This window comes from Caenorhabditis elegans, chromosome II (genome assembly GCF_000002985.6).
Source record: "Caenorhabditis elegans chromosome II".
NCBI lineage: Eukaryota > Metazoa > Nematoda > Chromadorea > Rhabditida > Rhabditidae > Caenorhabditis > Caenorhabditis elegans.
In genome coordinates, this window is record NC_003280.10 from 5,226,308 (window position 1) to 5,247,989 (window position 21,682).

Genomic DNA, 21,682 nt, shown 5'->3' on the forward strand with positions numbered 1-21,682 from the left:
AGTAATGGAAAAACGCGAAAAAAGTTGCCGCCGGACGCAAATTTTTGAGCAAAATTTTCAATGTCCAGGAAAGTGTGTTGGGCTTTGTAGGAGCCCATTGGGAATTGTTCACAAAACGGGGGAGGGGGGGGGGGAGCGAAAAATGGAAGAAGAATGGGCAAGGAGAGAAAAAGGACAGATGGAAAGAAATGGGGTGTTGTTTGGGTGAAGAAACTGGCGAGAGATTCTGGCGGGAAAGTGGTGGAATGGTTGTCCGACTGTGTGAAGAGTAACAAGAGAAATAGAGATATAAAGAAACGAGGGTTGGTGGTAGTGGTGACACTTGGCCACCGAATTTATACGAGTAAGAGAGGAAGCTAAGATGGACTAGTCCATCTAGCAATAAGGCACGACGACACGCAATTTTGGGTATAAGCTGAAGCTCAAATGCTCTTTGTTTTTGTTTTATTCTAATCAAGAAGAAAGCTTTGAGTCTGATGAGGACTAAGTCTTGTTCAGAAAAAAGTATTGAAAAACTTCAAAAACTTCAAAAACGAATGGAGAAAAAAATATTGGTCTAAAAGGCTAAACTTCCAATAGCCATGTGATTAAAAATAAATTTAATATTATTCAAAAATCTGACGATTATTGCGGTGATATAGTCTTCATAAAAAATTTTTTTTTTTTCAAAAATTAAACTTTTTCCAATAGTTACTAATACAGAAAATATAGAATGATTCTACGATTTTTTGCGATTTCAAAATGCATAATTGATATAAATTTATTTTCGAAACACAAAAAATTTCACAACATGTTTTCATGTCTCAAAAAGTTATTCAATTAACTGTCACGACGTTAAGCTGAAACTGAATTATGCTCACATGTTCTAATATTACTTTAGAAATTCAATTTGGATATCGGTAACGGGGTGCTACCAAAAATAATAATTTTCCACAGTCAAAAATTTGAAAATTTAAAGCTAGTTGCTTCTGGAGAATATGATACTTGCAGAAAATTACTTGATTATTGAGCTTTGGAACTAATAAAACATTTACCGTGTGATTTTCAGAAATAGTTTGTCAGAAACTTAAAATCGTAAAAAATGAATAAAATAGGGTTACTAGTTCCTAGGTGTTTCTAAAATTTTTTAGTTTGAAAATCTTTAAATTTCTGTAAATTTCTGTAATTTAAATTATTAAAACTTTGTTAATAATCTGTAAAATTCTAACAAAAATTTGACAAGAAAAATCATATATTCAGCAAAAAACAAATCAATAGCAATTTATTTTTTTTAAGTATAACTGAAATTCTAACTGCAAAAACACTTTGATTAACACAAATGTAATTTGTAGTGTAACAAACGGAGTAGGTCATTTGCCATCTGGTGTATGATTTTGTAACTCAAGTGGATTAAAACCATCATCTTTTGCCATCTGACTACAGTACCAAAACACAAAATTATAGGTGATTTACACGATAATCAATACACTTTAGTACAACAAATTCCGTTGGGAAAATAAACAAGTTCTCATTTCCAATCAATAAAACTTTTGGTGCAACACCCACCAAGAACGGAGGGTGTTAGTGGTAAATATGAATACAGGCACACCAAATGTAATAAAGGAAAAAGGCCACTTTGTGTGTGTGTGCGAGTATCAAAAGAGCACATGAAATCGAGATACTCAGAGAAAATTGGGGTGTGAGAGAGTGAAAGAGGGAACGAGGTGCTACGTCATAGGCATCCATCCCGCCGATAATAATTGTAGAGATAGGCAGGAAGATAGTTACAAAATGGGGAGGCACAGACGTCTAGACGAGTCGATGGAGCATCCCGCACGGGGCTCAAGTGAGATAGAGTTGTTTGCAGACCTTGTCTTTTTGCTGCTTACCTAAATACCTCAAAAATCTAGGTAAGTTGCTTGGGTGGCATGTAGAGCTGGTTGATCCCAAAGGTTGAAAGATCAAATGGCTGGATTTGACTATTTTGTCTGTAGGGCTCTAAAATATTAATATTTAGTACGTTTATGGAATTAGACACCAAAGATATTCCGTTTATGAATAATTAAATAGAGTAGAATAAGGAAATGAAGTAGCATAAATTAATAATTCATTTCGAGTTGTTATGTATTTATTAGAGCACAAATTTTATCGTATTCTCTTTTGATAACTAGACTGTGTGCCAGATCTTATCGGCTGCCAATATCAGAAAAATATTCCAAGTTTTTTTAAAATCAGTTAAAAACATAAAAAAAATTAAGACTGATTCGATAGCCATTCTTATTTTTGTTGTAAAATTCATAAAGATCCTAAAAATACTGCAAATTGGTAATTATCGCAAACGCCAGAGCTTTTTAACTGGTTCATTGAGATGATGCCATTTCAAGAGTACACCAAATGCTACAGTAGGGGATAAGCTGCCCGGAAGAGGCTTAAATGACCAGTCGTCGAAAAGACAAGAACACTTGCGTAGAAGGGTGGACAAATAGCCGTAAGTTGAGTGACACGTGGAAATGGCAAATTAAATTGGAGAACTCCTTTTCATTGGCTTCAACAAGCCATCTCAATGCACGACGTATTGGCAAAAGAAGGGGGTGTAATCCATGTAGAATGGAAAGTGGAATGTCTTGTGCGCGAGATGAGTGACAACCGAACGGAGGAAAGAATTGGAAGAAGAAGAAGACAAGGGAGGGCACCAAGACGAATGAGAGGGCACTCATTGAAACTAATAAGCCGAATGAGAATGTACGAAACAATGGGGATTGAATACCAGATGTCTCTCAGAACGAACGTCCATAGGACCTTACTAATTTTTTCGATTTTCACCAAAGGCGCCGAGAAGACGTCACATAATGGAATGTGTTTTATGGTGACAAACTGGCAGGATTCCAAGATTTTGGTCATTATTACATATGAACACAAAACTAAAACATCTGGCAATGCGGGAAGGATGAGTCAGTAAAAAAATTGAAGTTTTTGAGTGAACTTTGCAGAATATTGAACGACCTAATAACTGATCGGATGAAACTTCTTGTTGTTCTGCAAATAAATTGGCATTACATCGGATTCTATAAACATAGTTTTACAGAAAAGTTACTATCAAGAAAAATGTTGAGCAACGTGAGGTTTTTTGTTATATTATACTTTTTAAAAACTATCTGGACACCATCTTACTCGCTTCTACGAGATTCTTTTAAAAACGAACATTTTCTCAATCTTCTGCTCCTGTTGTTTAGGAAATCTTTACACTGCACACAGAAAAAAATCCCTTAATCTTTTCAGTGTCCCAACCAAGAACTGACTACACCCTAAATAGTTTATTAAAGGCAGAGTACTCGGATGATGTGCTCCACGATTGATCAGACTTAAACGTCTCAGGACATACACCTTCGCTCGTCGTATACAAAGCCGAAGCCAATCAGAAGGTACCGCACAGCACATTTTCCATCGAGAACTCTGTCTGGACTTATAAGTTTTCGCTCGTTCTTTTTTGTTTTGACCTACCGCGTACTCGCGCGCAATCTCATTTTGATAACCCGTCGTCACCGCCCCATCAGGCCCCGCCCTATTCCAGCTAGAATAAGAGCCGAAGTTTTCTTCATTTTTGACCTTTTCACTTTATCCTTTTTGTTTTGTCTTTTTGTATCGCTCCCCTGTTACATGAATTGTTAGAATTTTGTTAGTATCGATATAAATATTCATTACTGCGCAGACAAAGAAAAAATGCAAAGCAGAGGAACTGGTGGAAGAACCTAACAGATGAAGCAGGTACAGTGAAAACTTAAAGTTTGCAATAAATGTGCAGCACGTTCATGCACAAATTTTATAATTCATTTTATTTTGGAGTCATGTAACAGTTAGATATATTTTTCAAGATTAATAAATTTAAACGCTCTTCTGATGTTTATAAAATAAAATGGTCTTTCAGGCTCACAACGCGAAAAGAAGAGCAAATGCTGAGCAAGATCGTTTGGAGCTTGCTGAAGCCGCAGCTATCGAGCCGCAGCTATCTTTACAATAAATTTGTTGTGCGTGCATGCGAAAATTTTATAATTTAAGGATGCCGAGCCAGCAAAGGAGAATGATTCTGATGAGGAAGAAGTTTCCGACGAGGAGAGCGCGATCACTGACGAGACTTCTGTATACTGGTGGAATCGTGACGATCCCTACTACTCGGATGATGATTCAGCACCTCTTCAAATTATTTATGTGCAATGAGGTGGCACACACAATCAAATTTTTTTTTGATAGTGTAGCTTGTAGCTCGAAGAAACGACATTCTAGTCTATGATACTTCTATATCACATATCACTCCTCCATCACTTCTCGCTTATTTTATTCCACTGCATCCCTTTTCATTTTGTCCCAGTTTTTATGATTAAACCCTCCCTGTGAATTTTTAACCTTGAAAACCTAAACTCGTTTAAAATTGCATATGATTAAGATTCTGATATGTTTTTTAGTGCATTTTCCTTGTAAAATAAATATATTTCCAGCAAATCGGTTATAAATGTTCATTTTTTTCCCACTGAAAATCTTGTCTACCTGCCTGCGAGGCGACATACGTGTCGTCTGAGATACGTTCTTCTATTATATTAAATAAATCCTCAAATATTTATAAGTTTATTGCAAAAAACGACTACTGTGGAAACCCCAAGTATACGGAGATCACGGTAAAAATTTGGAAGGCATAAAATGGGCACGAAGAAATTTCTGCCTTCTATTGAAACCTGAACGGTTTTATTTACAAGAGGTTTACAAATTTGAGAATCCACAAACACAATGTTTCAAAAACAAATTCAATTTATTTATATATAGGTACAGTAACCTAGAAACCAGTTTGATTCTCAAAATTTGATGGACTCTCGAGAACAGCAAACTACATATAATACTCTCGTTTTGGATCAATAGTGTAAAAGAAAAGAGAAAAGGAGAGGGGGGTGTCACCCCCCTTGCCCCCCCCCTGTCTCTTCCTACTCTTTCTCTAACATTCTTTTCCTCTTCTCTCTATCTACACCCCCCCCCCCATCTCTTCATTCATACCAACCCTTTCCCTCGTTTTTCTTACAAATATCGATTCAGATATATTTATATACTCGTCGATTTAATGTTAATTTTCTAATCAACTTCCAAATTTCAGTATTCGTCATGGAATCCGACGGACTTGAGGAGTTTGATTTCTCGCAGCCACTTCATTATGCGCTCTCCCAACTGAATGCAGATCTCTATGCAGGAATTGAGCAGGAACCCCATTTTGAGACTGTTCACTTTCCCAAACCAGCATCTTTATCTGCAATGGCAGAGGAGGATGATGACGAACGGCCACCGACTACAAATGAGATTATTGATGATCTCGTGGAAAAGTTTGATAATTATCCAAAAATCGTGACTACTATGATGCAGAGAGGTTTGCTCAAAAAACGGCAACAGTGCAGAAAGTGTGATCGAATGATGCATTTGAGAAGGAGAAAGAATTGCTATGAGGTTGGAGATTTTTATACTATATTTAAAATTGATCAGTCAGCTTTACCTACGTGTCTAAAAAGCAGACTTAACTTGTCTTGATTGTCACCTACGCCTAGAAGAAATGTAGAGTAGGCAGCGCAAAATGCCTTGTAGGCATGCATTTTTGAGCCTCTAGTGAAGATTTTAATTTCTAATTGTTGTTCTTTTTTTCAGTGGCGCTGCCGAACAAAGGATAAGAGAGGGGACTGCTCGTCTTGCTCAATAAAATTTGGAAGTTGGTTCGAGTATACCAAGTTATCCTTCAAAACTATTTTCAGTTTTTTGATCATGCACTGTAAAAAGTAAGTTAAAGCTGGTTTTTATTTTATATTTGTGCAAAAGTGAGAAATAAAACTCTGACCAATCAGAATAGTAGGACATGTGCCTTGTTGATTAGTTGGTGGTTTTTTTTCTCATTTCGCGAAAATTCAAAGTCAATAAAAACAATGTTGAATAAAGTTAGATTATAATTAAATTTTGAATAAAACTCAACTTTGAAAACATTGTAGTTGAAAGCTTGAATAATTTTTAACAATTTAATTGAAAAAATATTTAAAAAGTTTCAACACGTATCTTGGTATCAAAAAGTTCAATTAATTTTTCAGCTGTTCCACAAGTCACATGGCCAATGAGCTCAAATTATCAACGCATACAGTGAATGAAACTCGGAAAGTTGTCTATGATCTGACAGATAAAATCGCATCAAAGTATCCCAGAATTGGACAAAATCAGGGAATGGTGTACATAGAAGTGATTCGAATTGAGCCAAAAAAGGCAAACGACTTCATGTACACCATTTTGGCAGGTGAGTATGAGTTTTTAAAACATCTCAAAGATCCCCTACTCTTTCGTCACAGCCTTGGTTGAGTACGTTGCCTTTCATTTAAGAACTCTTTGTAGGCACGTTGGTAGGCATGTTGTTCTTGCTCGTATACATTAAAACTGTAACAATTGTTTCAGGTCAAGAAGCAAACTCCAACAACTGTTTCGCTGTTGTGATGTCTGATGAGATGCCAAGTACAATTGAAAAAGTTAAAATGGAAAAAGTCAATTCACATTCATCAGTTTCAATGATCAAGACTGTTAATGAAAATTTCACCGCTTATGCAAGGTTGGTAACATCTTTAAATTTCTATTCTTTAAATTTTCTTCTTTTTTTCAGTCAAAGCGCAACATTCTTCGACGAGTCAAAAGTCTATTCAAACCCAAGTGATATGTTCTTCACAAATCTTCGCAAAAATCATCCGGAAAGTGCACTCAATTCTGAGCAAGCATTCCAAAGTTGGTTCAATGATCAAGTGGTGAGAAAAACCGAAGGAAAGCGAATGCTCGAAAAATGTGTGGAGGAGCTCAGGACATACACGACATCATAATTTAATTTTATTACGGGGGGAATTTATTTTTGAAATGGTTATGTATAACCATGTACGATCTTACGTGTATTTATCTCACTGGAACGAAGCGAATAAATTACAATTTAATGCTAATAATTTACAAATTTAAGAACAAAACAATTAAAACAGTCCTAGGAAGTTGTTGTTGATGGCAAGAATTGCTGTAATTAAATTAAAAATTAGAATTATACTTTGATTCTTTTCTAATAGAAAAAGTGAGCTTTTAGGTAAAGTTTACCTGCAATAAAGAGCATTGAGACTGTAGCAAAGCTGGAACTCTTGTTCAAATCGGTTAAGCACCACTGGAAAAGTTAACATGATTAAATTCAAAAACAAAAAAAAAACAATACCTGATCGATTGGTTGATCTGGCTTGATAGTATTGGCAAAGTTTCTGAGAATATCTAAATCACAGTATGAACTATTTTGAGGACATCCTTGAATTCCCATAGTCACATCTTTGAATCCACTTCCGTCTTGCTCGTGATATACCATTTTGAAGTATGGTTTCTTGTCGACACTATCAATGTAAAGCTCTAAAAGGACTGCAGCAGAATACAATGGATATCCACCAGACGGTTTTACAGCGTATTCTTCAATTAGAAGTGCGGAGAAGAAGGCGTAGATTGTGGTGTCGTGCTGGAAAATATTTTTTCAACATTTTAAAAATATTTAGAACCATTGTTTTATGGTAAAATTAACTTACAGCAGAGTAAATGTAATTCTTCAAATTATTAATCCATGTGCAATTTGGAGTTGTCTGACCCTGGCACATCAATTTGAGATTTATATGCATAACCATATCATTCAAAATTGGTCCACCTCTGACCTTTCGAGTTAACACTCCTACATCATGTCCGTTGACAATGTTTGGAACAGCTGAAAAATAAAATTACACTTTTATGAGTTGTTTTCTCAATTAATTGAGTCGCTCAGAGGATGGGGAAATTTGAAGTTTTCTCGGCGCCCATTTTTGACCAGCATTTGACCTAACTTCCCGTCAAAGTTTCAGTCATTTTATGTCCAACTTTTCAAAGTTTGATTTTTTTTTGATAATAAAAAATTAGTCAAGAAATGAGATACTACTGCCGAGCACACAACAAATACGTTTTTTCTTATCACTAATACGATTTAAAACTATTTAGAAAAAGCTTCAGTTACAAAGATAAATAATAACAATAGTATGTAAAAATTCCAAAACAAAAAGTAACTACCTACTTTTAAAAATTCCATTTTGGAAAAGTTGAACTTGATCATTAATTGCATCAGCTTTTGCATAGAAGGCATCAGTGAACCAATTGTTTTTTGTACGAAGAGTGGCATTATAGTAAATTTGCTGCAAATATCATATTAATGGGTCATACTTGATCTTTACTCTTTTTACTTCAATGTAAAGAGCATTGGTGATAATCCAAAGGTTATCAATGTCAACTGGCTGTCCGCAGTAATTCGTAAGATTTCCTAGCACTGCTTGAACCTGAAATAGACACGAAATATGTCAAAAATTCATGTCACTGATAAGCCTCACATCAGCAGAGTTGACAAAGCTCTTAACTTCATCGGAAGTTTTTGCAAGTTCCCATACTTGATCTTTGAATGGGCATGTAGATTCCATGTTACCCAACTGAAATTATTTAAGTTTGTTTCCTATATCGGAGTCTTCTCTCTAGCTTTTATGCCACTCTTAGTGATCAAAATGACAAAGTACAATTTTCCTTCAGTTTCAGTTTCAAGGCATTACGAAATATTTTCAGGTAAATTAATCATACCACCCTATCATTTTTCTAATCGTCTTAAACTTCACTTGCCAGCACTTTGTCACTTAAGTCTACAATTCATTTTAAAGTAATCGGATTACGGTAGCACTCACATGATCAGTGTCATCATCGACTGTATGCACAGCAATTGGGACATATCCAGCTGGCCATCCATCAACATCTGGATAATCTAGGCCTGGTGTGCTACTGTTGTCATTTTGTCCGTATTGTCCGAGCAAGTTGGACATTGCAGAAATAATTGTTCTATTAACATCAGTAGACCGGACATAGATCTTAACAAATATAATTTCACTCGGAAAGTGCACATCTATAAAATTACCTGTTTGGCGTTGTACTTGTTAGGCAAAAAGTTGTAGTTTGTGACGTAGCGATTACGGAGCATTTTACCAAGATTCAAGTGTTGTTTCATTCCTGCCTGAAAATTGCATTTGATACTTTAAGCTGTAGAAAATATATCTACTTGGATTTGTGAAAGTATTTGAGTATTTGTAAAATGTCACTAAAACTTTAAAGTAATGACCGAAGAAGAATTTGAAAGATCTGTGAAAGCTGGGAAAGCAAAAAAAGTTAAAATTTCTTCAGAACCAAATGTATTTTAGATACTTCTAATTTGCACAAAACTGACCGGGCTCAACTGTCCCCATCCACCACCTCCGAATTGCCAAGCATCCTCTTGAAATGGATCAGTTTTGAACGTTTTTGTTGGTGAACGATCTCCGTGTCTCCAAAGCTTAAAACTCGAAAAATTCAACTTCTCTTGAGATAACTTCTACCAACCGTTTGAACAAAAACAAGGTCTTTAGTACCATCAGAGTATGTAGTCACGAAACCCTCAAGGGCAAAAATTGCCACAATGGAAATGGCAGAGACCATAGTAAAAGTTACCCCTGAAAATGCGGAAAATGTGATTTAGAGTTTTGTGCAATGAAAATCAAGTTCAGAGACGAAACAAAAAACCGGAGCATGCCGGAGAAATTGTAGTAATGTCTTTTATCAGTTGGCTACTCGATGCCAATATTCGTCTCCTTCTTTTTTTGATAATGATCAATGCTTCTTTATCATCATGCCACTGATGAGTGTCCAATTCTTTAGTACAGTTTACATAGAAATTCGACTTTTATTCAAGTTGGTTTGTTCCCGGAATTTTGGTTTTTCTACAACTAGTCGCGGCTGATGCAATTTTGCATCTTCAGTAACTCTACAATAGTCGTACTTGTCACATCTGAGGAAGATCCATCTCGAACTGCTGCTTTTTTTTTGTTTTTAGGCTTCCCCAAACTTATATGTTGGACACAAATACATTTTTTATTTTATTTACAAGTATCAATATTATTCTAATATAATAAAAGATTATTTAGATGAAACAAATAAATAAAAAATTGAGAACGCCAGAAGAGATGAGAAGATTGATGAAGTTGAAGTGCTCTTCAGAATATTGACATCACACCACTGAAACCCTAATTATTTTTAAAAACTTAAAAAATCCCAATTACCTGGTTCATTTCCATTTCAGGTTTGAAAACGTCGGAATAGTTTTTGAGCACTGCCATTGGACAATAGTCGCCGCTACCCTCACATCCAGGAATTCCTAAAATTTCGTAAAATTGACATGCAAATATAATTCTTTTAGTTGAATTTCTTTGGAAATTTGACCTATTTCGAATAAAAACCCACCTGATGTAATCACATTGCTCAGAGTATCATTTTCATGACGATGGTAGATCAACTGAAAGAATATCAATCAATTTATTAAAACTAATCGATTATTTTAGAAGCTCACCTTGAAATAAGTCTGATTCGTTTGCACATCCTGCCATTGTTCAAAAAGAGCACATGCAGAATAGAGAGGATATCCACGTGGCTGCACAGCCAATTTGGCGACACCGAGCAATGAAAAAAGGGCGTAGAGGGTTGTGTCGTGCTGGAAGGATCAAAAATTTTACTTTTTACATTTACTTTTTTCAAATAACATTTGTTCAAAAAAGATTTCGTTTCTTCAATGAAAATACTACAAGTTGTGCAAAATAGTTTCTATCAAAATTGAAAGCATGTAAGCTACTATATGAAGTTAGTTTATTTTTATAAGAATCACAAAATATGAATCACAAATTTGAAATATTGCGATTGTTAACAAATCACAAAAATTATGCAAACTCACTGCTGAATAAGCGAAAAATTTCAATCGATTCGTGTAAGTACACTCTTTTCCATTATTTGATGAACATTGCGTTTTCCTATTCATATGATTGTAGATGTCATTGACTAGAGTCCCACCACGAATCTTTCGAAGAATCTTTCCAATGTCGATTCCGTTTACCATTTTTCCTGGAAATTGGAATGAGTTTAATTTTTAAGAATCTTGTTTTTTTTTCCTTCCGAATTTTTTTTCTGAAATTGTTAATATTAAAACATGTCTCACCTTCCAAACCCAAACCATTTTGAAAATCTTGAACCTGCGAATTGACAATATCAATTTGCTCAAACAAACTGTCAGTGTACCATGGTGTGAATTGTTTGAACTGAGCTGGATAATATTGTTTCTCAATCTTAAGTGCATTATAAAGAATCCATAAATTATCTGGATTAATCTCTTCTCCGCAATAATTTGTTAGATTTCCCATAAGCGATGTTACAGCAGAACTGTTGAAATAATTCGATACTGTGTCTGTTGTTTTGGCAAGATTCCAAATTGTGTCTTGAAGTGGACAGTAGTTATCGACGGATAGAAGCTGAAAATTATCGAAAATTACATCCGAAAAAGTTGAATTAGGAGAATTTCTTACATGATCTTCTGCGTCTGGTATCGTATGAATAGGAATTGGCACGAAGCCAACCGGCCAACCAACTACGTCGGGGTAGTCAACACCTGGAACATAATGGCACTTAAGAGACGCCTGGAACAGCCGCCATAGCTCAGTCGGTTAGAGCGTGGGTCTAATAAGCCCAAGGTCGCAGGTTCGACCCCTGCTGGCGGCAAACTTTTTCTTTTTGTTAAACACGAACCTGCAATGGATGCGTTTTCCTGTGCCGTATTTCCATACATTCCAACCATATTTGAGAATGCAGAGAGTAGAGTTCTATTTTTGTCAGTGGATCTCACAAAAATCTCTTGCTGGTTATATCGTGTGTTTAGGAATTTATACGGTTGTCCGTTAACATAGCGAGCTCTCAGCTTTTGGCCTAACTGCATATGTTGCCTCATTCCAATCTAAAAATTATTTGAAAATAAAAATAACAACAAACTTCAATACCGGAGTCAATTGTCCCCAACCACCTCCTCCAAACATCCAATAATTTTCAGTAAATTGGTCATTGTGATAAGTTTCAGTTGGTGTTCTATCTCCATGCCTCCAAATCTGAAATTTTCATTTAAAATTCTAAAACCAAAATTGAAATTACCGCCTGAACCATCATCAATTTCATAGTTCCATTCATAACGTCTGCATTGGATACCACAAGTTGAACAAGGAAAATGGGAATTGAATATATTAAAAGCTTCATTTCCGGCTGAAAATTTCAAGAATAAATTAACTTTCTATAGAAAAGAAGGTTCAAAACTGCTCAATGAAACGAGAGAGTAGAAATAAATGAAAATCAAATAAAAAGAAGGTGAAGAGGCGTGAAAAAAGCGGATTGAACCGAGGAAAAGCGTCAAAGTTGACACTTTATCAGTAATCACAGAAACTCTGTTGACTTTATGGATTTCTTAACGGGTTTACTCTGCCAATGAGGGGTATTATTAAAGATTCTACACAATTGTACTTTCAAAAAATTGTTTGAATCTGAAAATTGGTTCTTTGAAAATGATTGTATTTATTAGTTTTTTGTAACAAAACATATATCATATTTTCTATTTTAGTTATTTAGTGATTCACCCTATTTCTCCACTTTGAAATGTTGTATAAATTTTCATTCTGAAAATAGCAACAAAAAAAAATTTAAATGTTAAAACAGTTTCCACAAAATTGAAATCTATTTTAATGTTGGCGTAGCGCAATACCATTTTTTGGAATACAAAATGTGTTCAATCATTCAAAAATATTACTTATCAAGAAGGTAATTTTTTAAATCGATTGTCAAATTATATAAATCACGAGCAAATTTTTTGCTATTTTTTATTGTCAATTTTCAGTTATTCCTAACTATTTTAACGATGAAACAAAAAGTTATTCATGTAGTTCAAGTCTAGGCGAACGTTTTTTTTTCAATTTTAATCCTATAATTCTATGAGTACATACTGTTTTTTATTCCGTTTTGTTGATTTAATACAAACCTTCAAAATATTTTTTTTAATTCAGAAACTTATCCAATCATGACATAACGGAAGGAAGTATGTCATGAGAAAAAAAAAGATTTGATTAGGTGAGAAGGTGGTCGTAGTAGGTGTTTCTGAGTAAGACCAAAGGTTGAGCACATTAGAGATTTATAAAAATGTTTCAACTTCTTAGATTTTCGCTAGTCACGTAGTAATCAGCGTGAGAAAAAATACGCAGGAAAAGCAAAGTAAATTCAAAGTTTTCGAGAATAATTTGAAAAAAATTATCTGATTTGGAATAAGGCTCGAAGGAAAAATGTGAAGACACATAATTCAATTAACCAATTGTGTATCAGTCTGAGAAATACAAAAATATTACGATCGAAGAATTCAGAGCACAGAACATTCGTGAAAAATCTGAAAAGTTACAGAGTTAAAAAAATACAACAACTTTCAGCAACCGGAAGCTCCCTCTTTCTCTCTATTCAAAAAAAAAGAACGTAGCAAGTTGGACAAAGGAAAGAAACATCATATTATGACCCGATTATATTGACTATTTTCGGAGTTTTTGTCACAAAAGTGCCTGTTCATTCCCTGCGCCAAATAGTTTTGGTGGACATTTGAAACATTTATTGATGACCTGAAATACATATTTAAAATTCAAAAAAAAAAACAAATGAAGAGTTCATTTTCGAGATTTCAAATGCAAAGAAGAGAACAAATTGGAAACTATTACAACAAAACTGTTTTTTTCGGCCGCTCGCGACACACGACAAGAATTGTTCTAACAACAGAATTGCTCTAATAGCAGAAGTTGTGCAAACTGCAAGAGCAAGCTCATCATATCTTCTCGAATCATGATAAGCCGCCCAAGTACTCATTGCACTTACCTAAGTTGAGCTCGTAAACTAAAATTGTTCTAACAACAGAATTGCTCTAATAGCAGAAGTTGTGCAAACTGCAAGAGCAAGCTCATCATATCTTCTCGAATCATGATAAGCCGCCCAAGTACTCATTGCACCTACCTAAGTTAAGCTCGTAAACTAGTTTCTCTAAAGACTCAATTGCTCTATTAGCAGAAGTTGTGCAAACTGCAAGAGCAAGCTCATCATATCTTCTCGAATCATGATAAGCCGCCCAAGTACTCATTGCACTTACCTAAGTTGAGCTCGTAAACTAAAATTGTTCTAACAACAGAATTGCTCTAATAGCAGAAGTTGTGCAAACTGCAAGAGCAAGCTCATCATATCTTCTCGAATCATGATAAGCCGCCCAAGTACTCATTGCACCTACCTAAGTTAAGCTCGTAAACTAGTTTCTCTAAAGACTCAATTGCTCTATTAGCAGAAGTTGTGCAAACTGCAAGAGCAAGCTCATCATATCTTCTCGAATCATGATAAGCCGCCCAAGTACTCATTGCACCTACCTAAGTTAAGCTCGTAAACTAGTTTCTCTAAACACTCAATTGCTCTATTAGCAGAAGTTGTGCAAACTGCAAGAGCAAGCTCATCATATCTTCTCGAATCATGATAAGCCGCCCAAGTACTCATTGCACTTACCTAAGTTGAGCTCGTAAACTAAAATTGTTCTAACAACAGAATTGCTCTAATAGCAGAAGTTGTGCAAACTGCAAGAGCAAGCTCATCATATCTTCTCGAATCATGATAAGCCGCCCAAGTACTCATTGCACTTACCTAAGTTGAGCTCGTAAACTAAAATTGTTCTAACAACAGAATTGCTCTAATAGCAGAAGTTGTGCAAACTGCAAGAGCAAGCTCATCATATCTTCTCGAATCATGATAAGCCGCCCAAGTACTCATTGCACCTACCTAAGTTAAGCTCGTAAACTAGTTTCTCTAAACACTCAATTGCTCTAATAGCAGAAGTTGTGCAAACTGCAAGAGCAAGCTTATCATATCTTATCGAATCATGACAAGCCGCCCAAGTACTCATTGCACCTACCTAAGTTGAGCTCGTAAACGACGGGTTCTCTTAATACTTAATTGCTGATGATAAAATTAAACAAAAACGAAACAAATTTTGAAAAAGAAATTTAAAAAACCTTCGTAAACTTCGCAGTATCTCCATCGCAACTCCACCGCTCTCAACTCCATCACATTATCGCAGCATCGCAGGTTTTCCTCGCATCGTCTCTGGAAATGTCCGAGCAAGTGTCCATCCAATGTCCATCTGAAAATTGAGTTTTGTTTAACGTAACAGTAGAAAATTAAGATTGTGCTGTGATACGCTAGTTAAAATAAAATAAAAATTTTGAAAAAGTGAGTAGTCTTACTGTTTCCGTTCCTCGATTATCTCCTCACTTCCTACATTGCTTATGAAAGTTGTAGCCGCCCTTTGGATCTGGCATGTGCCACTCGAGACTTGCTGAAAACAAACAAAATATTGCATTGCTTTTCAGAAAAATGCTCACTCTTAAAATCTCCATGTCCGCGGTGTGTCATCGTTTTGATGTAAAATTTCTGTGGAGGTTGCCAACTATCGGACCTGAAAGTATCTCAAATTTAAAATGTAATGCATTGTTTTTGTGAAAATTAGTGCAGAAAATTCGACTCTAAACTCGATCAAAATCTCAATTTTCTGAAAACAACACTATTGTACTCACCGGATTTGCAGAGGTTTTTCTCAAAAGCTGACCCGAGAAAATCGAGAAATAAACTGAATTTAGTTTTTCAATTGCTTTTGTTGTACACACGTGAAGATAATATTTTATTCATTTTTTTTAAACTCTAATTTTCTAAAAAACACATTTTGGCGTTAAAAATACAAAATACTACAGATAAATTTTCGGAAACTGAAAAGTTTTAAATTGTAAAAAAATAATTCATGTAGCAAACATAAAAGGTTCCGTTTTCCAGTTGAGAAGCCTGGGAGCATAGTAGTATCTGAAATTGTAACAATTTTAATTGAGTCCTCAAGTTTTTTATTCTCCTGGTATTTCTGTTTCCCGAAAGGAAATTTTAATTTTAAAATACTCGCAAACCGTGCAAACGGAATATGAGTTTATGGATATTGTGCAATGAAACAAGGTCTTGATTATGTTACTCCATTCTGACCCATTGGTTGAAGAATTGAAGCTATGATATAGCTACAGAAATGCATATCGGAGACTCGGACAACGAAAGGTTAAAGCAAAATTGTTTTTTAATATACATTTTTTAAAAATTGTTCCTTTGAGAAAACTGTGTTTCGCGTTTCTGTGTGATAATGAAATGTGTGAAAAACTTTATAAATTTGTCATAAATACCCGTAATAAATAATTGTGGAGAAAGATGGTTGGAATGAGCAAAATAATTCGAGAAAATAATAGAAAAAACAACAATTAAACATTATTCACGAGGATACATTTACCGGCAAATTAATTGCATAAACACTATTTTTATTTTCCTTCAGCTTTCTCCGACGATCGGATGCTTTCTTGGATGCATCTGAAAGTCGTTCGATAACTGGAATACACATTGAGAGAAGTATCGGGAGAAGCATTAGAGCATGCCAGGCACCAATAATAAGAACAAGAGAGATAGTTTTAAAGAAGACAAGAACCATGTAGGAATCAATAAATGCTAGAACAAAAACTCCGAGAATTGTAGACAAACTTCCATGGACCACTGAAAAATTAAAATGTATCGTTTGATTCAATTCAAATTCAAAGATTACCTGGCCAAGCCAACTTTTCCATAGCATCTACGCATCGATCAAAAGCCGACAGATTACTATCATTACTAACAAATCCATGAGTAATATGAGCGGAAAATTCAATTGAAAATCCAATGGACATAATAATTGTAATCATTGAAATCGGATCCAGCTTAACACTCCATAATGATAAAAATCCAATTACACCTGAAACATGGTTTTATTTGGAGATTAGGAGATGGATCTAAATTACCAATATCAATAGTAACCATCGCAAATGTAATGAAAAGTGCACAAATTGGATTTGGAATGAAGATGAGAGCTACACAGAACATACAAAACATTGCCAGCGTGTCATTTGTGATTGTTGAACTTAAGATCACATTCAACTGATCGGCGATTGCTCGACTCTGTTGATATGTTACAATATTCAGATCTGGATGACGGTCAGCCACACCACGGAGCTCTGAAAAATTTTAATGCATCGTGTCTGTTACAACATCTTTCTTCTCTCGCAAATCGTCAATTTCAGTAGTGCACTGTTAACTTTCTGTCGCCCGTTATCAACGACTCAATTGCAATCTGCCAAGCTTCTATTTTCCTAATTACCTTCTGTAATCAAAACCAAATCTGTAGGCGTCGAAAGACGATGAACTCCAATCCGGAATCGATATGACTTCAACTCCAAAGTATCATAATCGGATTCGTTCGCCCACACAAAATCTTGTGACCAAAGTTTATAAAACGCAAAGAGCTGGCTCCATTCATAAACTCCAACGATCCAACTTTCTCTATTATCGTTCAAATAAGATCCAGTGAGGTTACTGTACTTTTTGTATTCTCTCATCCAAAATGATGTTCCTTTGCCGCCAAGAGCTGAAATTTTGAATAGGACATTAAATGGAAAAATGTTGTCTTACAGTAGGAAATATTTTCAAACTCTTGAGCAACAAGTTCAATTCTATCTCGGCTCTCGGCAATTGTAATATTTGGACAGTTTTGAATAGCAATTTCGATTTGATCTCCACCATGGAATAGTTCAATTTCTCGTTTCAATGCTTCAACCAATGGGTCAGAATGGAGCAGCAGTTTGTCATAATCTAGACCTTGTTCCATTACACAAATTCCATAAACAGATATTCCAAGGTATATAATAAATGTAACGAACATAAAAAGTTTCGTTTTCCAGTTGAGAAGCCAGGGAACATAGTAATCTCTGAAATGATGGAAATGTAAAAAGGTATATCCGAGATGATGTATTTTGCTTAAGAATTGCACGGTCGTGTTGAGACCCGGTATAATATTTTTTCCACGTAAATCGTAGTATTTATCATCCAGGTTACCCCTAGAAAATTTACAGATTTTTTTATTTAATTACCTGAAGAAATGTCCCATCGCACCTCTACTCTTGACTGGGATATGAATTTGGGATGGATCTGGCGATGAGTCATATGAAGACTTTTCGGCGTTCTCGGCGTTTTCTTCAATTTCCATATTTTTATCATTTTTAGCTTCATCTTTCTTTTCTTTTTCAGCTTTTGCATCTTTTCTGCTTTTTGATTTCTTCTTCTTCAAATTAGGTTGCAATGAACCATCTTCAATTGTGTAGATATCGCCGGCCTAAAGATTTTCAATATGTATGATATAGACAATTGAAAAAAAACTTACAGTAATACACGGCATACAAGAGTTTCTGCCAGACATTTGAGCTTTTGCAGAAATAACCATTAAAGCAGCAAAGAAGGTGATTTGATAAAGGAATGTGAAGAACATGCAGGCAGCTGTCATTGCACAGAAACCCTGGACAGCAATGATATCAGTGATAGTTCCAGCTCCAAAAGAAAGAACGTCAGTGAATGATGTGATGAAGATTGCAACTGCTGACTCGGACATTGCTTCAATCATTCTTTTTTTCATCACTTTTGGGCTTCTTCCCGGATATTTCATTTCAGTGTTGTGCCACGCGGCAACCGCAATGAACATGTCATCGACACCGATAGCTGAAAATTGAATAGTTTTTGTGAAGTACATTGAAAATGTGCATAATTAGGAAAATTAAAGTAACAAATTGAAAACTAGTCCAAACCTATTTTATGGTTTTTTATTAACGGGGTTCGAATGTTTCCTTTCTGAAGTTAATTTGAAAAGGTATCGTATGATGTTTGTTTCAAAAATTTTTCAGTCAGAGGCGCTTAAATTGTTTGCTGAAAATAAGGCTTACATAAAACCAAGAACGGAGCGATGAGTGTGATTTCTGCAAAAAACATTCCGAACCACAAGAGCAATCCAATTCCACTGAAAACTCGTCATTTTAATTGTTTCCTAACTTCCAAAATTACCTCAGAATAGCCAGAACAGAAGACAAAACTCCACCAAGTGCAAGCATAGGTTTTGAACGAAGCCAATCAATATGAAGTGGCCATGAATGATCCATGCGGAAGTACCATTTGACAGAATAAAATGCGGTGAACAGTACTAACACGGCAATTGTTACATTGAAATATGGTTTCAATCGATTTGCATTCCTGGTCAGACCCTGATCCACAATTCTCGAATGTTTAATATGACATTGAATTGTTGGATGGTCTGCGTATGTTTCACGAACGAATTTTTCAGCTGTGTCTTCCCAAAATTTAGCCAACTGCTCTTGCTCTTCGTCGTCAAATTTTAAGAAATACCAAAGTCGCATGGCTCTTGCGTATTTGATAGTATCATTCGGATATGTATCTACACCTCCAATCACAAATGCAATATATATTGGAGTTCCTTCTTGGTTAACTTGTGGGAATGTCACTGAGATTCCTCTGAAATTTCAAAATAAAGCTATAGGTTGGTTTTGTATCTAATAGTTTGAAAGAAAGTTAGTAAGCCCCATTTTTATGTTTATAGACGAAAAAATTTTCATATTATAAAAAATGATATTATAAATTTAGTGTATTTGAGCTTTACTTTACCTTTTGTTGAGTTCGTGCCTCCGTTTCAACAACTCGATGACATTTTTCTCTCTGTAACAATCCCCATACCAGTTCATGCACACATCCTGAAAATTAGAATGATTTTGTTGAGTTTACACAAAAATTAAAGTTGAAAATACCTTAAACGTAATTGTAATATTCCTGTTCTCTTCGATTTCAGTTTCATTCAAATGTCTCTTCCTCATCAGTGCTGGATTATCTTCAAGTGCAGCTTCCCGTGGAAAACTGACATTTGTCACTAATTCCTCTTCAATTTTTGCAATATCGTTAAGATAAGAACCTTCTAAAATATTGGGGTAAGTTCCATTCTCATATGGCCGTCCGTGAACAACTAGATAAAGATATCGATTCCATTGAAATGTACGTTCAGGTAAAAACTCGTAGGATTTCACTGGCCACAGCTGGAAAAAAATTAATTTTCATGATTTGGGTATTGAAATTTAGAATCTTCGGAAATTTTCAAAAATTAAAGCTACTGACTTTGCCTGCCTACCTACAGACAGTTTTCTATCGTTTGGAGTTTGGCGTAACCTTATTTATTTGCAGACATGTGCATAGAACACAGAATATTAAATGTTATATTTCTGAAATTCAAACGAAGATTTTTTTCAAAAAGTGGATACGCAGGCAGGGAATCCTATAGGAATCCTTTCGTAAAAGCCTAATTTTTTGGATTTTGCAAACTTTTTTGAGCACAAACTAAAAAAACCTAACCTCACTAAAAACCTGTTCTTCTTTCCAACTTGGTGCTGAAACAGGTGTGTACAGCTTCCTTGCATCAAGAAGTGTCAATTCTTTAATCCAATAAAATCCACAACTACATATGGCAGTTAATATGACAGGAGCTATTAGAAAGACCTGAATTTTAATCTTCCAGTTTGTATGAAACTTCATCTTAAACCTACATAATAATAATCAACTAGAAGGTGTTTAGTATACCATGCGAAAACTTTTTCCAGCTTTTTGTCAAGAGTTGGAATCCGGCATCGCATCTGGAAATTTTAAGAGACTCTTTTAATTAACGAATAAAAAATTAATTTCAAGATATTTCTCGAAATAACAAGTGAGAACAAGATTCAACGTGAGAAAACCGGTTTGATTGATGATTTGTGGTGTTGCCAAATGCATATCCACCTGACAAAACTATGTACGACGTCACAAAATGGTCAGAAAATCGAAGAATTGGAAAAGAAGATTGGAGAATTATCTTTGATCTGACTGATCTATAGATCAACTACCATCAAATTACTAGGTCATATATACTATAGTACTCAATAAGCACCGAAAGTTGTGAACCAAGAAAAGTTGCGAAAATGAGAAAAAAATAGTTTGGAGAAATGAAATTGAAACCAGACAAGAAAAGGTGTATAGACTTGATGATACTATCATATTGTAGTGGCTTTGTAGTGTTTATGTAAAGAAAATATTATTTTTTACTCTCTATTATATAGGAAGTTGGATTGAAGTTGGAAAGAAGTTGGAGGAAGTTGGAAGTTGGATCAGACACATGAATACATTATAAAAAAAGTTTTTAAAAATTTAAATTACTTGAAGAGCAGAATCCCAGATTTTTCAAGTTCTACGACCCATTATAGAATCACAGGAATTTAAAAAAAATGGATAGTACCGGGAAGCGGTGTGCAATAAGGGCGAGAAGCACATTTTTTCCCGCTTCAAAAATGGATGTTTTTAGTAGGCATGCGTGTGGATAAAGGCAGGCAGACATTTTTCAGTTCGAAATCTGGGAAAGAAGAATATCTTCCAAGATTTTACTAATTTTTAAAATTTTTCAAATTAGAAAGTTCTAACTTTTTTTTTTCAAAAAACCAACATTTTAAAATCTATGCAAAATAAAACAACTAAAGTACAACATCAAAAAAATTCGAGCGCAGACAGTACCAAGTACACGGAAAACAATTAATCCAGCTTTTCTTGTTTGACGCCACAAGAAAAAAAACGGAGAACAGCTAATCTTTTCACCAGGTGGTACAGTCATAGGGGGAAGTAAGGGGCGGAAAATTGGAAAATAATTCACGAGGGATTAGAATGAAAATAGCAAGGACAAATCAACGGGTACAATGGCATCGATGGGGTGGTGGTTTGGTAGAAGACGATGCAAAAAATATATATGTAAGGGGAGTAAAAA

General features: G+C 35.1%; 6 protein-coding genes, 1 long non-coding RNA gene and 5 other non-coding genes across 12 annotated transcripts; 6 read left to right on the forward strand and 6 right to left on the reverse strand.

Annotated features, from left to right (window-relative positions):
• Nucleotides 1-215: 215 nt before the first annotated feature.
• C34F11.16 lies at nucleotides 216-336 on the forward strand. Its single transcript, NR_051047.1, has one exon. It is a non-coding gene; the product is annotated as an Unclassified non-coding RNA C34F11.16 (non-coding RNA).
• On the reverse strand, nucleotides 217-337 carry C34F11.17. The gene has a single exon (NR_051048.1). It is a non-coding gene; the product is annotated as an Unclassified non-coding RNA C34F11.17 (non-coding RNA).
• A 1,408-nt stretch (nucleotides 338-1,745) lies between these two features.
• Nucleotides 1,746-1,886, reverse strand: C34F11.11. Its single transcript, NR_051050.1, has one exon. It is a non-coding gene; the product is annotated as an Unclassified non-coding RNA C34F11.11 (non-coding RNA).
• Nucleotides 1,746-1,886, forward strand: C34F11.10. The gene has a single exon (NR_051049.1). It is a non-coding gene; the product is annotated as an Unclassified non-coding RNA C34F11.10 (non-coding RNA).
• Nucleotides 1,887-3,588: 1,702 nt separating this feature from the next.
• On the forward strand, nucleotides 3,589-4,475 carry EGAP2.2 (Ribosome biogenesis GTPase RsgA). Its single transcript, NM_001377797.2, has 2 exons — nucleotides 3,589-3,744; nucleotides 3,905-4,475. The coding sequence occupies exons 1-2, from the start codon at nucleotides 3,736-3,738 to the stop codon at nucleotides 3,995-3,997; spliced, it is 102 nt and encodes a 33-aa protein (NP_001364727.1). The 5' UTR covers nucleotides 3,589-3,735; the 3' UTR covers nucleotides 3,998-4,475.
• Nucleotides 4,476-5,103: 628 nt separating this feature from the next.
• EGAP2.1 (DDE_Tnp_ISL3 domain-containing protein) lies at nucleotides 5,104-6,968 on the forward strand. The gene is made up of 5 exons (NM_062581.9): nucleotides 5,104-5,460; nucleotides 5,656-5,783; nucleotides 6,087-6,286; nucleotides 6,442-6,592; nucleotides 6,644-6,968. Exons 1-5 carry the CDS (start codon nucleotides 5,125-5,127, stop codon nucleotides 6,852-6,854), a joined length of 1,026 nt encoding a protein of 341 aa, NP_494982.3. The 5' UTR covers nucleotides 5,104-5,124; the 3' UTR covers nucleotides 6,855-6,968.
• Nucleotides 6,849-9,539, reverse strand: pho-1 (Intestinal acid phosphatase). Its single transcript, NM_062582.5, has 11 exons — nucleotides 9,430-9,539; nucleotides 9,278-9,382; nucleotides 8,972-9,067; nucleotides 8,745-8,924; nucleotides 8,403-8,498; nucleotides 8,259-8,351; nucleotides 8,093-8,210; nucleotides 7,581-7,753; nucleotides 7,226-7,513; nucleotides 7,114-7,177; nucleotides 6,849-7,036 (listed from the first exon to the last, which is right to left on the reverse strand). The coding sequence occupies exons 1-11, from the start codon at nucleotides 9,523-9,525 to the stop codon at nucleotides 6,996-6,998; spliced, it is 1,350 nt and encodes a 449-aa protein (NP_494983.1). The 5' UTR covers nucleotides 9,526-9,539; the 3' UTR covers nucleotides 6,849-6,995.
• A 182-nt stretch (nucleotides 9,540-9,721) lies between these two features.
• Nucleotides 9,722-10,035, forward strand: linc-49. Its single transcript, NR_101684.1, has one exon. It is a non-coding gene; the product is annotated as a long non-coding RNA linc-49 (long non-coding RNA).
• On the reverse strand, nucleotides 9,950-12,159 carry pho-4 (intestinal acid PHOsphatase). The gene is made up of 10 exons (NM_062583.8): nucleotides 12,052-12,159; nucleotides 11,904-12,008; nucleotides 11,656-11,860; nucleotides 11,436-11,518; nucleotides 11,072-11,381; nucleotides 10,811-10,977; nucleotides 10,433-10,573; nucleotides 10,327-10,378; nucleotides 10,146-10,240; nucleotides 9,950-10,101 (listed from the first exon to the last, which is right to left on the reverse strand). Exons 1-10 carry the CDS (start codon nucleotides 12,151-12,153, stop codon nucleotides 10,003-10,005), a joined length of 1,359 nt encoding a protein of 452 aa, NP_494984.5. The 5' UTR covers nucleotides 12,154-12,159; the 3' UTR covers nucleotides 9,950-10,002.
• Nucleotides 11,555-11,628, forward strand: T16D1.t1. The gene has a single exon. It is a non-coding gene; the product is annotated as a tRNA-Ile (tRNA).
• A 2,766-nt stretch (nucleotides 12,160-14,925) lies between the features above and the next one.
• On the reverse strand, nucleotides 14,926-15,353 carry T16D1.1 (DUF19 domain-containing protein; the record flags this gene model as incomplete). The annotated part of the gene is made up of 3 exons (NM_062584.1): nucleotides 14,926-15,097; nucleotides 15,201-15,292; nucleotides 15,339-15,353. 3 exons carry the CDS (start codon nucleotides 15,351-15,353, stop codon nucleotides 14,926-14,928), a joined length of 279 nt encoding a protein of 92 aa, NP_494985.1.
• A 781-nt stretch (nucleotides 15,354-16,134) lies between these two features.
• ptr-6 (SSD domain-containing protein) lies at nucleotides 16,135-20,530 on the reverse strand. The gene is made up of 13 exons (NM_062585.6): nucleotides 20,442-20,530; nucleotides 20,251-20,394; nucleotides 19,656-19,937; nucleotides 19,516-19,601; nucleotides 18,901-19,365; nucleotides 18,783-18,856; nucleotides 18,230-18,561; nucleotides 17,940-18,181; nucleotides 17,482-17,777; nucleotides 17,171-17,437; nucleotides 16,815-17,027; nucleotides 16,583-16,768; nucleotides 16,135-16,533 (listed from the first exon to the last, which is right to left on the reverse strand). Exons 1-13 carry the CDS (start codon nucleotides 20,526-20,528, stop codon nucleotides 16,259-16,261), a joined length of 2,949 nt encoding a protein of 982 aa, NP_494986.2. The 5' UTR covers nucleotides 20,529-20,530; the 3' UTR covers nucleotides 16,135-16,258.
• Between the last annotated feature and the right edge of the window lie 1,152 nt (nucleotides 20,531-21,682).

What these genes read in the sequence shown, in the direction of transcription:
- pho-4 (NM_062583.8), bottom strand. Translation starts at nt 12,153, where the DNA reads ATGAAGCTTTTAATATATTCAATTCCCATTTTCCTTGTTCAACTTGTG. An exon ending in GTTGGGGACAATTGACTCCG is followed by an intron (nt 11,861 to 11,903) that starts GTATTGAAGTTT and finishes AATAATTTTTAG; the next exon opens with ATTGGAATGAGGCAACATAT. An exon ending in AAATGGTTTGGGTTTGGAAG is followed by an intron (nt 10,978 to 11,071) that starts GTGAGACATGTT and finishes TCCAATTTCCAG; the next exon opens with GAAAAATGGTAAACGGAATC.
- pho-1 (NM_062582.5), bottom strand. Translation starts at nt 9,525, where the DNA reads ATGGTCTCTGCCATTTCCATTGTGGCAATTTTTGCCCTTGAGGGTTTC. An exon ending in ACCTTGTTTTTGTTCAAACG is followed by an intron (nt 9,383 to 9,429) that starts GTTGGTAGAAGT and finishes TCGAGTTTTAAG; the next exon opens with CTTTGGAGACACGGAGATCG. An exon ending in ACAAGTACAACGCCAAACAG is followed by an intron (nt 8,925 to 8,971) that starts GTAATTTTATAG and finishes ATATTTGTTAAG; the next exon opens with ATCTATGTCCGGTCTACTGA.
- ptr-6 (NM_062585.6), bottom strand. Translation starts at nt 20,528, where the DNA reads ATGCGATGCCGGATTCCAACTCTTGACAAAAAGCTGGAAAAAGTTTTC. An exon ending in TTTGGTTTTGATTACAGAAG is followed by an intron (nt 17,028 to 17,170) that starts GTAATTAGGAAA and finishes AAAATTTTTCAG; the next exon opens with AGCTCCGTGGTGTGGCTGAC. An exon ending in GATGGTTACTATTGATATTG is followed by an intron (nt 16,769 to 16,814) that starts GTAATTTAGATC and finishes ACCATGTTTCAG; the next exon opens with GTGTAATTGGATTTTTATCA.
- EGAP2.1 (NM_062581.9), top strand. Translation starts at nt 5,125, where the DNA reads ATGGAATCCGACGGACTTGAGGAGTTTGATTTCTCGCAGCCACTTCAT. An exon ending in GGAGAAAGAATTGCTATGAG is followed by an intron (nt 5,461 to 5,655) that starts GTTGGAGATTTT and finishes TCTTTTTTTCAG; the next exon opens with TGGCGCTGCCGAACAAAGGA. An exon ending in TTGATCATGCACTGTAAAAA is followed by an intron (nt 5,784 to 6,086) that starts GTAAGTTAAAGC and finishes TTAATTTTTCAG; the next exon opens with CTGTTCCACAAGTCACATGG.